The sequence below is a fragment of the Centroberyx gerrardi genome, chromosome 4, assembly GCF_048128805.1.
Source record: "Centroberyx gerrardi isolate f3 chromosome 4, fCenGer3.hap1.cur.20231027, whole genome shotgun sequence".
NCBI classification, from domain to species: Eukaryota; Metazoa; Chordata; class Actinopteri; order Beryciformes; family Berycidae; genus Centroberyx; species Centroberyx gerrardi.
Window position 1 is genome coordinate 6,744,699 of NC_136000.1, and position 17,390 is coordinate 6,762,088.

General features: G+C 42.1%; 1 protein-coding gene across 8 annotated transcripts in view; it reads right to left on the reverse strand.

Annotated features, from left to right (window-relative positions):
- LOC139917574 (pleckstrin homology domain-containing family A member 7-like) overlaps window positions 1-17,390 on the reverse strand; it is a 136,794-nt gene that overhangs the window by 64,925 nt on the left and 54,479 nt on the right. For all 8 annotated transcript variants that reach the window (XM_078283080.1, XM_078283077.1, XM_078283075.1 and 5 more), the window contains one exon: window positions 7,249-7,332. In XM_078283080.1, the coding sequence (XP_078139206.1) occupies window positions 7,249-7,332 (84 nt within the window). The remainder of the gene's footprint in view (window positions 1-7,248; window positions 7,333-17,390) is intronic.

The window sequence follows — 17,390 nt, forward strand, 5'->3', positions numbered from 1 at the left end:
TAATAGTGTAGATATCCTGAAACAAATGTGAGTATTCTCCTTCTGCCTGCATATACCTTCCATTATAAACCACCGACTGTGTGTTCCCTCAGTCACAAACCTGTCCAAAATTCGCCATTGATTTTCAAAAGCACACACACACACACACACACACACACACACACACACACCCCGATGCGTGTGCTGATACATTATCAGAGTGGCTTGGAAAGGCCTGCTTCACACCCACACAGCTGCTAATAAGACAGATCATCAGAACATAGCAGGGAAATAATGGAAAGAGAGGGAGAGAGAGAGAGAGAGAGAGAGGAGACAAAAAGAGAGGAGTAGAGAGAGGGAGAGAGTGATGGAGAGAGACGAGGAGAGAGAGGGAGGGAAGGAGAAGAGATGGAGAGAGAGAGAAAGAGAGAGGAGACAAAAAGAGAGGGGAAGAGCAAGAGAGGGAGAGAGTGATGGGAGAGAAAATGAGGAGAGAGAGGGAGGGAAGGAGGAGAGATGGAGAGAGAGAGAGAAAGAGAGAGGAGACAAAAAGAGAGGGGAAGAGCGAGAGAGGTAGAGAGTGATGGGAGAGAAAACGAGGAGAGAGAGGGAGGGAAGGAGGAGAGATGAGAGAGAGAGGAGAAAAAAGACGGGAAGAGCCAGAGAGAGAGAGAGAGTGATGAGGAGAGAAATGAGGAGAGAGAGGGAGGGAAGGAGGAGAGATGGAGAGAGAGAGAAAGAGAGAGGAGACAAAAAGAGAGGGGAAGAGCGAGAGAGGTAGAGTGATGGGAGAGAAAACGAGGAGAGAGAGGGAGTGAAGGAGGAGAGATGGAGAGAGAGAAAGAGAGGAGACAAAAAGAGAGGGGAAGAGCGAGAGAGGTAGAGAGTGATGGGAGAGAAAACGAGGAGAGAGAGGGAGGGAAAGAGGAGAGATGAGAGAGAGAGAAAGACAGAGATAGAGGAGACAAAAAGAGGGGAAGCGCGAGAGAGAGAGAGTGAGTGATGGGGAGAGAAAATGAGGAGAGAGGGGGAGGGAAGGAGAACAGATGGACAGAGAGAGAGAGAGAAAGAGAGGAGACAAAAAGAGAGGAGAAGAGCAAGAGAGGGAGAGAGTGATGGAGAGAGACGAGGAGAGAGAGGGAGGGAAGGAGAAGAGATGAGAGAGAGGGAAAGAGAGAGAGGAGACAAAAAGAGAGGGGAAGAGCAAGAGAGGGAGAGAGTGATGGGAGAGAAAACGAGGAGAGAGAGGGAGGGAAAGAGGAGAGATGAGAGAGAGAAAGACAGAGAAAGAGGAGACAAAAAGAGGGGAAGAGCGAGAGAGAGAGAGAGTGAGTGATGGGGAGAGAAAATGAGGAGAGAGGGGGAGGGAAGGAGAACAGATGGACAGAGAGAGAGAGAGAGAGAGGAGAAAAAAGACGGGAAGAGCCAGAGAGAGAGAGAGAGTGATGAGGAGAGAAATGAGGAGATAGAGGGAGGGAAGGAGGAGAGATGGAGAGAGAGAGAAAGAGAGAGGAGACAAAAAGAGAGGGGATGAGCGAGAGAGGTAGAGAGTGATGGGAGAGAAAATGAGGAGAGAGGGGGAGGGAAAGAGGAGAGATGGAGAGAGAGAAAGACAGAGAAAGAGGAGACAAAAAGAGGGGAAGAGCGAGAGAGAGAGAGAGAGTGATGGGGAGAGAAAATGAGGAGAGAGGGGGAGGAAAGGAGGACAGATGGAGAGAGAGAGAGAGAGAGAGAGGAGACAAAAAGAGAGGGGAAGAGTGAGAGAGGTAGAGAGTGATGGGAGAGAAAACGAGGAGAGAGAGGGAGGGAAAGAGGAGAGATGAGAGAGAGAAAGACAGAGATAGAGGAGACAAAAAGAGGGGAAGAGCGAGAGAGAGAGAGAGAGAGAGTGATGGGGAGAGAAAATGAGGAGAGAGGGGGAGGAAAGGAGAACAGATGGAGAGAGAGAGAGAGAGAGAGACTAAGGGGCTGACCACCAACTGACAGAGACGCACTTTCTGCTTAAATGTGAAAAATCCTCTTCAGTAAGAGTCTGTAATGATGAAGAATAGTTCAAACTGTTCATGGGAGAAGGACGAACAGCCCTCTTACTGTCAGATAAACCTCTGACACATACTGAGAGGAGATACTGAGCGACTACATCTGTGTCCTTTATACTCATTTCTTCATTTAATCTGTTTGTTTGCTTGTTTTTCTTTTTTAATCATTTATTAATAACTGACCCAGGTCATTTTGATCTTTTCTCATACACACTAACAGTAGTTGCATCCACTAGATCTACGGATAATTACTTGTGGGTTTAGGAGCTGAGTACGCAGGAACATCCACTACTAAAGAGATAATGACACACACACACACACACACATACGATACGAAGGGAAGAGCAGGGAATACTTTATTACACTGTACTTTATCATATCACCTATTGTAATTGAAGATTTGGCAACATTGTTAATTTTAAGATTCATGCCAATAAAGCATATTGAATTGAAATGAATTGACAGAGGGAGAGATGGGGAGAGAGACACAGAGGGAGAGGGGGAGAGAGAGAGAGAGAGAGAGAGAGGGCGATGGGGTAGGGAGATATGGAGGGATAGAGCATGATAGAAAGAGAGAGATATGGGCAGACAGATAGAGAGACAGAGAGAGAGTGAGACAGGGATGTAGAGAGAGGGAAAGAGAGAGAAAAAGAGAGTAATGGTGTGAAACAGAGGGAGAAAGAGAGAGAAAGAGAGAAGAGGAAAAGCGGGAGAGTGGGAAAGAGGGAAATGGGTAGAGAGAGAGAGAGAGAGAGGGGAAAGAGTGATGGGGAAAAATGCAGAGAAAGAGGGAGAAAGAGGGAGAATGAGAAAGGGAGATTTCTGAGAAAAAGGTCGTGACTGGAAAAAAAAAATGAAGAATGGGGAAGCAGGGAAAGCGAAATGACAGAAAAAGTGATTGGGCGGGACGGATGGAAATAGAGGATGGAGAGAATAGGGAATGGAAAACAATGAGAGGGTGACAGGGAAAAAAAGCGAAAAGAGAAAATAGCGGAGTGGAAAGGCAGCGCTGTGGTCTCTGAGTCTGTGCAGGGAAACTCCAATGCATTTTTATGTGTTGTTTCATTAGATTTGTAGCTGCAAGTCTATTAATTGCTCTTGGCTGAATTTTTGTTCCAGCTGAGATCTGCGTGGGGAAATTACAGTAAGAAAACTAATGTTTCTCTACAGTGGAACCTGAATACGTCTAATAAAGCAACACATTGAAATGGCTTATGTTAGCTGCTTTTCTTCATTAATTGTTCACAAAGTGCAGCTAAATTCTTCCTGTTGTTGAAATCTGCATGGGGGAAATTTAAAAAGGAAAGACGGAAATGTTTTTCTCTACAGTGGAACCTGTTTCCTTCTGATTTTGTTCTGAACGCAACCTGATTATGTAACTTAGTGAAGTGATTTAGGGTCTTACTGTACAATGATGACATTTTGAAAAAGCATGTTCCTTTTTTTTCCATTTATCACAGCCTTCATCACTGAACCTTAGCTGTTAACATGTTGTTTTTTTATCATAAATAAGGATACTGAGGAAAAGATACTTTTTATTTTGAACCTGTTTATTCTATATGGAAAATATGCAAATGGCAAAAAAGAAACAGTGAGAAACATAGAGTGAAAAGGGCACTTGATAATTGCAAAGCCTTGAATATTTCTTGGCTTTCTACCATTGAAAATGTATGAATTGCTCCCCTGATATTTGTAATTATTTTATCTTTATATATGTATACAATGCTTGTGTAATAATAATGATAAAAGGTTGAAAAGGTTTTTGGGATTTATCATTTTTTTTACATTAAATGTTTACCAAATGTAGCCAAAATTTTCCCTTTGTTCAGTTCGCTACTTAATTCAATCATCTTGATCGAACTGGATATCAGTGTAACATTTTAGGCCTTTTAACCAGAGTGACTTACAGTGAAAGCAATAGGAGAATAAGGTTCAACTGCTAGATCACCAACACTACAAGTAGCTAAAAGTAAGGAGTGCAAAGGTCAGAGCCACAGCACCCTAACAAGGAATGCAAGTGATGGAGAGGTGCTAGGTAAGAAAATAAGAGCTGAGGAGAGAGGAGAAAGGTAGTAAAGATTTTTTTCTGTGCAATCTACGTCACTTAATTGTGTATTCTGTAGAATACGGCATAGCAGCAACATTTAATTTCAATTCATTTAGAACGCCTGCTGTAGTTGAAAGGTGCAAAAAAGTGCAGTAAAATTATTTTGTTCCTCAAATCATCAATACTGATAATCGTGACATCTAGCCAAATAACTGGGATTATCATTAAACCATAATTTTGTGGACCAAGACAGTCATTTTAGCCAAATCACCAGGGAGCACTCAAAAAAGCTGTATGAAGTTTTGTGAGGAGTTTTGAGGAGAAGTTAATTTTAGTCAAATTAGCCATATTGCCGCGGGGCAGAGAGTTTCAGATGTCTGCCAGCTGAGGCTCTGGGGGCAAGTGAAGGATGTCAGGCCCTCGGTTCAAAGCCAGAGGTAGACTATGGTGCTGATGTCTCCAGGTCCTGTAAGGCCAGAGCTTTACAGTCTCCGCCTCTGGTGCTGTGGGCTCTCAGACCCAGACACTCAGAGGCAAAGAGAGGAAGAGGAGGTGAAAGGTGGAGGAGGAGAGAGGCACTGCTGCATGACAGCTTCTTCTGATGAAGAGACGTTTTGTAGGGCGGTATTTAGTTTTTATATCCATAATGTGGAAGGCCTACAGGAGAGAGCTTCAAGGTCAGGGGGCAAGGCACTACTTTACTATTACTAGCAGTAATAGTAGTACTAGTAGTAGTAGAAGTAGCAGTAGCAGTAGCAGTAGCAGTAGTAGTAGTAGTAGTAGTAGCAGTAGTAGTGTAGTAGTAGTAGTAGTAGTAGTAGTAGCAGTAGTAGTAGTAGTAGTTGCAGTAGTAGTAGTAGTAGTAGTAGTAGTAGTAGCAGTAGTAGTAGTAGCAGTAGCAGTAGCAGTAGTAGTGGTATTAGTAGTAGTAGTAGTAGTAGTAGTAGTAGTAGTAGTAGTAGTAGTAGTAGCAGTAGTAGTAGTAGTTGCAGTAGTAGTAGTAGTAGTAGTTGCAGTAGTAGTTGCAGTAGTAGTAGTAGTAGTAGTAGTAGTATTAGTAGTAGTAGTAGTAGCAGTAGTAGTAGTAGTAGCAGTAGTAGTAGTAGTAGTTGCAGTAGTAGTAGTAGTAGTTGCAGTAGTAGTAGTAGTAGTTGCAGTAGTAGTAGTAGTAGTAGTAGTAGTAGTAGCAGTAGTAGTAGTAGCAGTAGCAGTAGCAGTAGTAGTGGTATTAGTAGTAGTAGTAGTAGTAGTAGTAGTAGTAGTAGCAGTAGTAGTAGTAGCAGTAGTAGTAGTAGTAGTAGCAGTAGTAGTAGTAGTAGTAGTAGTAGTAGCAGTAGTAGTAGTAGTTGCAGTAGTAGTAGTAGTAGTAGTTGCAGTAGTAGTTGCAGTAGTAGTAGTAGTAGTAGTAGTAGTAGTAGTAGTAGTAGTAGTAGCAGTAGTAGTAGTAGTAGCAGTAGTAGTAGTAGTAGTAGTAGTAGCAGTAGTAGTGGTATTAGTAGTAGTAGTAGTAGCAGTAGTAGTAGTAGTAGCAGTAGTAGTAGTAGTAGTAGTAGCAGTAGTAGTAGTAGTAGTAGTAGCAGTAGTAGTAGCAGTAGTAGTAGTAGTAGTAGTAGTAGTAGCAGTAGTAGTTGCAGTAGTAGTAGTAGTAGTATTAGTTGCAGTAGTAGTAGCAGTAGCAGTAGCAGTAGTAGTAGTAGTAGTAGTAGTAGTAGTAGTAGTAGTAGTAGTAGTAGTAGCAGTAGTAGTAGTAGTAGTAGTAGTAGTAGTTGCAGTAGTAGTAGTAGTAGCAGTAGCAGTAGTAGTAGTAGTAGTAGTTGCAGTAGTAGTAGTAGTAGCAGTAGCAGTAGTAGTAGTAGTAGTAGTAGTAGTAGCAGTAGTAGTAGTAGTAGTTGCAGTAGTAGTAGTAGTAGTAGTAGTAGTAGCAGTAGCAGTAGCAGTAGTAGTAGTTGCAGTAGTAGTAGTAGTAGTAGTAGTAGTAGTAGTAGTAGCAGTAGCAGTAGCAGTAGTAGTAGTTGCAGTAGTAGTAGTAGTAGTAGCAGTAGTAGCAGTAGTAGTAGTAGTAGTAGTAGTAGTAGTAGTAGTAGCAGTAGTAGTAGTTGCAGTAGTAGTAGTAGTAGTAGTAGTTGCAGTAGTAGTAGTAGTAGTAGTAGTAGTAATAGTAGTAAAAAGGAATGCCTAAAATTCTAAATGTAGGCTAAATGTCTTCCCCTCATTAAAGGACATGATAAACTCTTGTTTATACCAATAAGAAACAATGGGGAATACTCACTGACACAGACTGACATGTCCTTGCACATAACAATGTTAACATGGCAACAGCATCCAGTTGAGGGTTACCAATATGTCGAGGTTGAGGAAGGGCTTATATAATGCTACAACAAACTGTGCATGTCAAGGATATTTGATGGAGAATACTGCTAAGCAGTTTTCAGAAAAGTTACAAAAAGTGCATTTACCTGCACTTTCCAACTCTAATGGTCCAAACAGAGAGAGAGAGAGCATCCTTTTAATATCTTATTGACTCCTGCTATATCATCACCAAACAGTGAACACATTCCAGCAGCACTAAAGGTCCTTGATAAATCCACCAACACTTTCTTCTTTCACTCATTTATTTAACACAACAAAGCCAGTCTGATAAGATGAAAGGCCCGCGTCTTGGCCCAGTCAAAACAACACTGAACTTCCCTTGAAACCCATTACAGTATCAATCCAAGAGTACAACTCCCGAATAGTCTTGAAAAATTGCTCAAATTATGTCACTAAGTTTTATACTTAAAGGCATGTGGTGGAAGTTTACAAAGTCATAGTCACCTCAAGAGTCATGCCACCTTTTACTTCTACAACAAACCATAAACTATTCGGGAAAAAAAGGTTGTCATCACCAGAAGGGCAGGGGAAACATTTTTTAAAAACGTATAAAAATGCTCTGACATTAACTTTAATTCCATCGTTCGATCATTTCAAGACAGGGATAAAAGAAATAACTGTTAAACAGTATATAAATGGCATTCATTCCCTGGATGAGGATCAAAACAATTTTAGTTTTGATATATCTCAAAACAATTGGAGAAAATCAATGTAGCCCACTGATTCTGGCATCAAGATCAATTTTTCATTTCAACAGCTAAGAACCTTTTATATACCCGGCGCTGCAGAGGAGATAAACCTAAAGACACTCACTGTTCTTGGAGGATAAAATCCACGTTCTCCGGAGAAATCTGTCCGGTCACAGGATGCCGAAACGCCGTGGTCCTCTGGTTATGACTGCAGTGACAGAGGGGGCAGAGAGGGAGGAGAGAGAGGGGGAGACGAGAGACAAAATTAGCATCCTTGGTTGCACTCTGACCACAGTGAGGCCATCACCCTGGATTTTCACCCCCTGCTCTGTTCACAAGTACAGCAGACACAAGCTCATCATTCCCCGGGGGAGTAGTAGGCTTAGAAGGTCTGTCCAAACCTCCACACCCTGCTGGGCCCTCGTCCCTGACTTTCCCAGGCCTGTGTAGAATGTGAGGGGTGGCTGTGGGCCCCCACAACGCCCCCACCTCCACCCTCACCCCCCCCCCACCCGTCCTGTACAGCGCGTGTGGACCAAAGTGTTGGGCTCAGCACAAAATGCGGGACATTGCAGGCCTGGGCCTCCATCAAGTTCAGTCTCATTCTCGGCCTCGACCAGGGTGTAAAAGCATTCCACCGCCGGAGGGGGTAAACAACAAGGGGTGTGTGTGTGTGTGTGTGTGTGTGTGTGTGTGGAGAGGGGTGGTGTTGGCATGGAGCGGGGGGGATTCAACAGGACTAAACTTTGTATTTAAGCTTTAAGGGAACTGGCATTCATTGTTCTCCATTCAACAGGAGCTATGAAGTTAGAGAAGTGAGTTTGGTTCTAAAATTAGATATCCACCTCTTGAATAAAGTGACACCTACTCTACACCCACAAAATGACTGATAAAACAAAGTAAAAACAAATACTGGGAATTTCTAATAGGATAGTAGGTAACTGTAACACTTTCACAGACTGGATTCTCAGTCAATCACTTCATTTGCCAAGTGCAATAAATATACAGGAATTTGCCTTGTTGACATTGGTACAGAGACATATTGACAACTTCCAGAATTTCACAGGACTTACTGAGATGCGTGGTACAGGGACAACAGGGCCTCACATACACATAATATACATAGTTTTAGGGCTGCAACTTGCAGCAGAACCCCGACTGGGACTGGAACAGGAACCAGATTTGGGAAAGAAGTTAAAAGAAATCTTAGTTGTACAAATGGAGTTTTTATTTGCCGTTATGCAACACAAATGTTTTATTTAATAGTTAAATAAAAATTGTTCCCATCATCAAACATCATCAAACACTGAAATGTTATTTAACTAAAAATGTAGCATGTGAACATAGATGCTGACAAATATTGCTTGTGGAATATACAGTATGTTATTGAAGAGGCTGGAGGTGGCAGTAGCCTAAAGGTTACAGTTAAAGGCTTGTAACCTGAAGGTTTCAATGCAGTATATACAGTATATATATGATGTACCATGGTATAGTGATGTTTGTATATGATGGTATGTAAAGCCCTTTGAGACATGCTTGTGATAAATAAACATGACTAGACTTGACTAGACTAGGTTGCTGGTTTGAATAGTAGCACTGACTGGGAAAATCTGGGCAGGAAAAACCACTCAACTACCATCAAGGTTCCCCACCTGCACACTGGCCACCAGTAGAAGACTGTGGTTGTACTGGGCAGCTCCCAGTGTGACTGTGTGGTGCTGTATGAACATGCTGAGCATACACGCTCAGTTAAAAAGCTCCTATGTACAGAGGGTCGGAAACCTTTCCCATCTCCAACGACAATCAATACCTGGCAGCTATGTTTTCCATTCCACTAGCAGCTCACATTAGTCATGGTTTACCAACTATTGCTTGATCTAGCAGAAGATTAAATCTTATGGGAAACCCCTTCAAGGTTTCCCAGGAAACCCGGCGACATGGCAGCAGCAAGCTCCCCAACAGGGATTTATAGTGCAATTAATTAGCTCACAGCATGAGACCTAAACACAACCCGTCACATCCAAACACACTGCCTGCAGACCCCTTCCCCCTCAGAGAGCAGGACTTCCTCCTGTCAGTGACAGATGAAACGTGAAGAAAGAAAGAAAGAAAGAAAGAAAGAAAGAAAGAAATAACACTACTACTACTATTATTACTATACTAATAATAATAATAATAGAATATTTACAGTGAAACAATAAGAAGTAAAAAACAATTAGATGAACACAAAAAAAATGAAAGCAGGGTTTAAACAATATAAAATGGGAAAATCCCACAGTAATTACAGAAGTAAACCCCAATTATATAACGGACCGTAAAAGCTGTGGTTTAAGAAGTGATTTAGCAGCAGGGACAGCAGGGTAGGAAATTTACTTTTTTTTTTCAGATGGCATTTTTTGCCCCCTTGATCTGATTTTTGGCTTTGGATTTATGGCTGCAATTTTTATCTAACTATGAAATAATACATTTCCGTTGCATAAGGACAAATAAACACTCCATTTGTACCACCAAGATTTGTTTAATCTTCTTTCCCACTGCTGGAAACTGGCAGCAGGCCTTACAGAAGAGAATAGGTTTCCCCTCTCTGTCCCCAACCGGTTCATCTTCCACCCCTCGATTGTTGAGGTTTTTGTTTTATTTGTTGTTGATGCGGTGGTTTGTGTTGAGGTTGGCATTTTCTCCTACTGCTGCCTGCGTGGTGCCAACATTTTCTCCTGCTTCAGGCTGCGTGTTTGGTTGTTGCCTGATCAAAAATCGCTTCATTTTTCTGTCCCAGAATGTACTGGAAAGAATTCCCCGATGAAAGGCTCCCATGACTCATCTACGGTGGCCCACGGGGGACCGTAGTCACAGTAACGTGTGAATATTTGACAACTCACTGAAAACAAAAGTGTACAGGGTTGAAATATAAAAAACGGTGCTTCAAATTATCACTTTTAAATTTGATGGGTTAATTTCTGACCCTGGATGACAGTGATTTTGCCAAGCCGCGCCCCTCAAGGCGGCCGCTCCGCAGCCTCGAGGCCCGGACAGCAACTGACAGCAAAGAGCATTTCCTGGTGCTGAGGAGCGTGAAGCACCTTTTCTCCCAACCCACAAGAGGACAGAACTGTTCGTCATGCTGCCACAGGAGTGTGTCTTACGGGGCGAAAACACGCAGCGCTCCAGATAGTATAGCGTGCCTCCTGGGGACACGCTCGCTGTTGCACCGTAACGAGGAGCGCAGCGGCCGAGTCCGAGGGGCTCTAAAAATGTATAACTGTCTGAAAAGGAGGGAGTCATGATCGATCATGAGCTGTGGCGTGAGAAGGAAAACAGATCATCTGAAGAGCCGCTCTGAGCCGTGAGTTATGACCCACGCTCTCCTCGCAGAGACGCGTCAAATTCAACAGCAGATGCTAAATGGCAGCCGCAGTGTGTCAGCGCTGTTTCACTGGTAAACAGACACACGGGTCGATGTAGGTGAGGTCAGGTAACGTGAGGTTCGGTTGTTAATCTCTAGGCGGTAACTTGAAGTACGACAAATCAATGTTGTAAACCACTGAAGTAATAAAACTGTAATACTGCATAGCTTTATAATAACTTTAAACTGTAATAATCCAGTAATAATTCCTTTTTTCCTGTGCTGAAATGTTCAGTTTTCAAAATTGAAATAACTCAATTGATAATCTAATAAATGCAGAAGTCAAACTGTCACCCATTCACAAATTTGGTTATTAACTATCATGCTACATTTAAAAAAGGGATGAAAATGTATGGACGAGGTCTTTGGTGATTCTTGTAAATGGATTACATTTAAAAATTTAAACTTTTGTGTTAATGTAATAAAACCAAATTGTGTAGTAATTATTACGGGGACAGGAAAATATTACATAAATGGCAACTTTTATTACCTCAATAGGAAATGCATTATGTTAACAGGATTATTTCACCATTAACTTCACATTGTTAATACATTAATGGTTTATTATGTTAATGGTAAATTTATGACACTGACAGTTGTAATACTGGACAGCCTTCATGTGTGGAAGTGTGAATGTGTGCAACAGTGAGAATGTGAGGCAGGGCATTTCTAAAAACAGCGTGTGCACTCAATCAACTTTCCCTAAATAAACACTAAAGAAAATAGTGACCTACCCTATGAAAGTGTCATTCAAGTCAGCGTATCAATGCATCATCCTGTCGAGTTATGATAAACAGTAAAAAACACTATTTCTCATCCGCACAAATGGATTACAACTAATAAATCTTGGTAATGAGGTCAGTTAAATGCATGCCAAATTCATAATGATCTTATGAAAGCTAAAATAAGCAATAAATGCAATATGATAAAACTATAAATATTAATCTTCATGACACACAATCCATTACACAGTCACTTACAGAGCCATCACTAATTGGAACTCTTCCATCCCACATTACAGAGAGAGAGCAAATACACCTTCAATAAAAGATTGAAACGACAACTCATGGAGAAGACCATATGACTGCACACAGATATACCCACGTGAACTATAACCAAGCAAATATTCAATAATGACTGGAATTTTTTGTGGTTTGTTATTGATCATTTTCATTTTTGTTTTGTTGTTTTTGTCAATTGAAGCTGTCTATGGTTGTTTTTTTATTGTATGTCTTGTCATGTTCTAATGTTTGTATTGTTTGTATGTCTTGTAGTCATCCTCTAATGTTTGTCAAATGTTCATTTATTCACACGCACCAGCTAATAAAGAATAAAGACTATGAAATAATAAAATGGTGTTTATGATTGCTGAGGACAGTCGCCGCCTTAAATCTTCTCAGCAAGCCCAGCGGTCTGATATTGATCCAACACAATCAAATAATGGATTGTTTATTTGTGAGCTGGTATTTGATGCGTTGCCAAGTGGGAAACTGATAAATCCATGTCTGATTCATCTGACACAGAATATGAATGGAACACGGTGTCGGTTTATCGGTGGCTGTGATTTTACACTGCTACTGGGTTCTAAAGAGTACAATATATAACAGGTTTGATATTGTCATTTCAGAGTAGATGAGGCATCCTTGACCTGAATTGTAGAGGAAAAGAAAATTGTAAATGCGTCTCTACAAGCTTTATATAGCCCCCTTTTAACAATGTTCTTTAACACTGAGCCATTTGCGATGTACCTTACATTTCTGGGCCCATTTTGTCGTTCCGGGCCCATTTTGTGCCGCTACAATGGGCGTTCATAACATTTTTTTTCAGCTATCCAATACGCCGTTAACCAAGGTTTCTGCGTCAGTCCCTCAGATTCAAAGAGCAAGGGCTTCTTTCTAGACTCACCATTTTGCATCTGGGGTAATTGAAAGTCATTCTGGGAAATGTAGCAAAACACTAACTGAAGTAGAAGTAGATCAGACAGGTTGAGGGAAAGTGAGCATATCACAGATCTAAGACATCCAAAATTTAGTCTACACAGGCCATGTGAGAATACAAGTGCTTGCAGGTTTCAAATTCAAAGCTTCTGCTCAGCATTTCATTGTATTCCTCATGTGTTTAAGCTTATATAATAATAACTTATTGAAGCTCATTGTAAGAACCTCTGCAGTTAAATGCCTGCAATATAACTGTAAAAATCCGCACATTCCTGTTGTCCCAAAAACTTTCATTCCCAAGGACAACCGAGGCTCTACTCTACCTTACGCAGTTGGAGAGGCAGCGTGAGTGACTTACATAACAACCATATCATTAAAACAGCTTCCTCTCAAAAAAATAACCCACTCAATGCTGAATCTAAGCGTGGAGCTCAGCCCTCTCCATGTGGCATTCACCTACAGCATGGCAGCGGACGCGACGACTCGTCAATTCAGATTGGTCGAGTGAGAAGAGGTACAATCTGGATGTAAACATGAAAGGGATTTACCATGCCAATAAGTATACAGAAGTCCCACTGACTGCATGCTTACTGAACTACTGCAACGCTTTTGCTCCATCCTCAAATAGAACTGTCTGCAGGGGGAATAAGGGGAAATAAATGAATACAGGATGGATGCAGGATAAATGCACGAATGCAGCCACGATCATGTGTGTGCAAGCTAAAGTTACTCGCGAGCAGAGCGCAACCTAAAACCAACACTTAACCTACCATTTGATTTACATGCTACCAGTTTAGACTGAACACGATTTCCCCATGGGTGTTGGAGGAGTGTATACGTTACACTCCATTTGGGAAAGTGGCATTAACATCGAGATTGCGAAAGAGCCTTGTGCCCCTATGATGAGCATTTGCCATCCATATTAACCACCAAATGCTCTAAATGACTGACATTTGTCCATAAAAACATGCCAAACTAAATGCACTGAAAAGTGTTTGCTTGACGAATCAATGTGTATATTTAGCATTTCCCCACATTGGATGCAAAACATACATAAACCAATTTATCAAGTTCAGCCATTCGCTTGAGGTGCTTCAATGCTCTTATGCTCCGATTCCTCTCTCTCGTGCGACCAGGCCGTCGGTTCGAATCCTCAGAAAGTCTGGAGCAAGGTGCTTGACCTCCAGCTGCTCTAACATTGGAGTTGCTCAGCTGCCAACAGTAGAAGACTGTGGCTGCACCGATTCAGCTCCCGGTGATTTGCTTATGGGTGAATTAATGTGAAGGGTGCAGCTGAAAGACAGTGTGCTGGAATAAATTAAGGATACAGAGAACAAAGATGCTCCGGCGCATCTCGGGCACTATAAGCTGTCGGCGGCTGCTCTCAGCTGAGCCCTGCCAGCGCCCCGTCAGCGACATGCACTGTGTGTGTGCTTCAGGCAGCTGTTACCGCACCGATCCCAGCAGGGGACATGCACCCTCTTATCAAAACGATCAAACCCCATCACCATTTTTCTGATTTGTCTGAGATGTAGACTGAGAAGTCACAAAGAAGATCCCAAACTATTCACTTTAATATGTCATTCAATGTTTGCTAAAAAAAACGAACCAGACAGCGTTCAGACAAAGTGGCTCATTTCTTTGCCGTGTGAGAAAAGCAACACAGCAGCGACCACTCTCCCTTTCACACCAGCGTCCAATGCAAGACATTCATTTTGGGATTTTGTGACATGGCGACAAAGAAGTCAAAAAAGAAGATTTGCTTTGACGCCATTCAATGTTTGCTTAAAAACTAACCAGACATTAGAAAACCAAACAACAATAACAAAGTGGCTCATTACTTTGTCATCTGAGAAAAGCAACACTCCAACGAGTATTCTCCCTTTCATGCCAATGTAGCCTAATACCTTAATTTTGTGATTTTGTGGTCTTTTATTGATGGTCGAAATTCATCAGAACAGTTCCCCTGCAGCTGATACCTTCCTTTCACAAGATGGTCTCTTTGACCACTTAGCCGTCCTGCCGCCTATATAAACCGTCTTTAGCACATGTAGGCCGATGTCATCTGACCATGCGGACTCTGTTTTGACTTAGTTCGAGGATCTGGTGTGCTGCGCGCCTCTTTCTGTGACTTTTTCACCCGCTCCGATATTCACATGACATTTACGAGGCACGGGTGGCAAACTCCTGGGGTTACATAAACACAGTTGTCCATGACAGCGCTCGCACGACACAACACACACATGATCACACATACACACATGCCACACATGATCACACACATGCACACATTGCACCTGCTGTGTCATATGACTTGAGTGTCACCCTCTATCTCTAGGAACTTTTGCTTTGCTCCCGCTTGTCCTTGTGACCAAGTCAAGTCAAAACCGGCCTTGTTTGTCCAATCTCGCGCTCCCTCCCTCTCTGAACTAACCTCTTGCCAAAAAAGCATCAACATGTCTTGATAATCAGCCAATGTTCCTTCAGAGCATTTTTGAACCAGTGCCCATATTGTCCATCATCAAATTGTCACTAAGGAGGTTTCAGAGGTTCACTCTGCACTCAGCTAAAATGCCCATTGGGTCAAGATTGGCAGAACACTGAACTTTGTCATTGCCTATTGATAACCTGATTACCTAAAGGGCAATGTCAATGGTTTTTGGACGGGCAAAGAACAAAGAAAGACTTGATTCAGAGTGACGCTCTGTCCATTTGATGCCCATTTCTGTTACATCTAGCTCTTTAATGATGCTCCATGTTGCATTTTTAAACATCAATATATCCAGGTCAAATTAATTGTGATCCCTTGGTATAATTACCGTAAACAAATGAGACAATTTTTTGACCGTTTGTTTTGAAAAGCAATAAGTATAAGAGCCAATAACAGCTAATAACAGCAGAGTATGCATTGTAATGAAGTTAGCAAAAGTTAAGTTGAAACTGGAGTAGCATCTCTCTTCCTGTTTTGTGCCATAAAGCAATGTCCCTTTGTGCCACACAACAATAAAGGACATTTCCTGCAAAAACCGACCTGGTGGCACTCAATCTAAAATGCAGCGTAGGGGCTGACCATCTTCTTGGTAATGGTCGTGTTTTTTCACGGTAATTATACTATTTCAAAATGAATGTGGTAATGATTTATTGATGTTAAAATGCCACACACAGCACCTTTAACTTTTTTATTACAGATGGACCGATCAATGTGCCACCTCTGATGATGAACCAAGCCTCTACCTGGGTGTGACTGATGTTTTAAAAGGTGGGCTCGTTGGCTACAGCAACTCTTATCTCCCCTAAATGGGGGGGATTTGTCTCTATATCTCTTGCCGCTGCACAGCCAGCCTGTATTTTGACAAACACGCAGCAGACAGTGTTTCTAAATGTCGATTTAGTGAGTGGGCGTATTTTCAGTCAAAGGTCACGTCTATTTAAAGGGTTTTTCCAGATGAAATGTGTTTGAAGTGCAATGAGGGAGGGAGGGGTGGGGGGGGTGCTGCCGGTGCAGTATGGGGAAACACAGCAAGGTCATTCCCATTCAGAGCACGGTGTATGTTTAACAGTGTGTGCGTGTGTGTGTGTGTGTATGAGAGAGAGAGAGAGACAGAGAGAGAGACAGAGAGAGAGAGAGAGAGAAAGAGAGAATGTATCATTTATGTGTGGATGAGAGAGTATGAGCGAGTACTTAAGCATAAGTATTGTTACTTTGTTGAAAGTCTACTAAATTAGTATACTGTACTGGTATAAAAATCTGCTAAAGTAAAAAGTAGCTAAAATGTACTTGGAGTAAAAGTTACTGAGTTACTTTTCTTTTAATTGGAAAAAATAAAAAAATAAAATCAAAATAAAGTAAAGCCAGTAGTGGAAGTCTCTGGATATCAACCCAAAGAAGGCACTGGAGCACACGGATCACTGGTTATAAATTTAATATAGGTACAAGGACTAACGCACCTGCGTCTTCCTCAGAGTCAAACAGCAGCCTACTGTTTCTGTTCTTCATACTAAGATGTATTGTAGATTTTTCTCTTGACTGATTTGTGATGATGTGCGGTTTTGTTATTGGCCAATGAGAGGTCCCCTCCCATCCTCGCTTCATTGGATAGGAAGGTTATTTAAACCTCCTATGCCTTTAGCACTACTGTTTGACTCTGAGGAAGACGCAGGTGCGTCGAAACGTTAGTCCTTGTACCTACATTAAATTTATAACCAGTGATCCGTGTGCTCCAGTGGCTTCTTTGGGTTGATATCAGGGGACTTCTACTACTATTGTCCTGTTCTGAGAGCACCGGTGCCCAGGCTGAAGCACGAGGAACTGTGCTGTAAATCACTGCACCTAAAGCCAGATTACTCAACAAATTACACAAAAAAGCTACTCAATTACAGTAACAAGAGTAACTGTAATTAGTTACATACACCCTTGGCGTGTGTGTGTGTGTGTGTGTGTGTGTGTGCGTGCCCACGCACTCTGCATACCTGTTACCTGGTGAAATTATGTACAATTGTTCATCTTCAGCAGACAGACAAAGCCTTTGGAGTGGAGTAGCTAAACACTGACTCCACGCACCTAACTCCCCCCCCACACACACACCAACACACTATCTGTGGTTAAATTGATGAAGCAACTCGTGTCACTATGAGTGGCGAGCTCGTAGAATAACACCACCCACTCATTAATCTGAGAGCAGGCATGAAAGAGTACAGTATGGGCAGCTCACCCATCTACACACACACACACACACACACACACACACACACACACACACACAGGACTGCCAAGAACAAAATTCCACTTTGGTGCATGGCCTAATGTTTAAATAAATTCACTAAATGGAGTTGCACAAAGCAACAGAGGCGAGAGGGGTCCGGAGTTGGCCGCAGAACACAAGTAGGTTAAAACATGATCGATGTTGTTTTCAGTAGCCTGTAGAG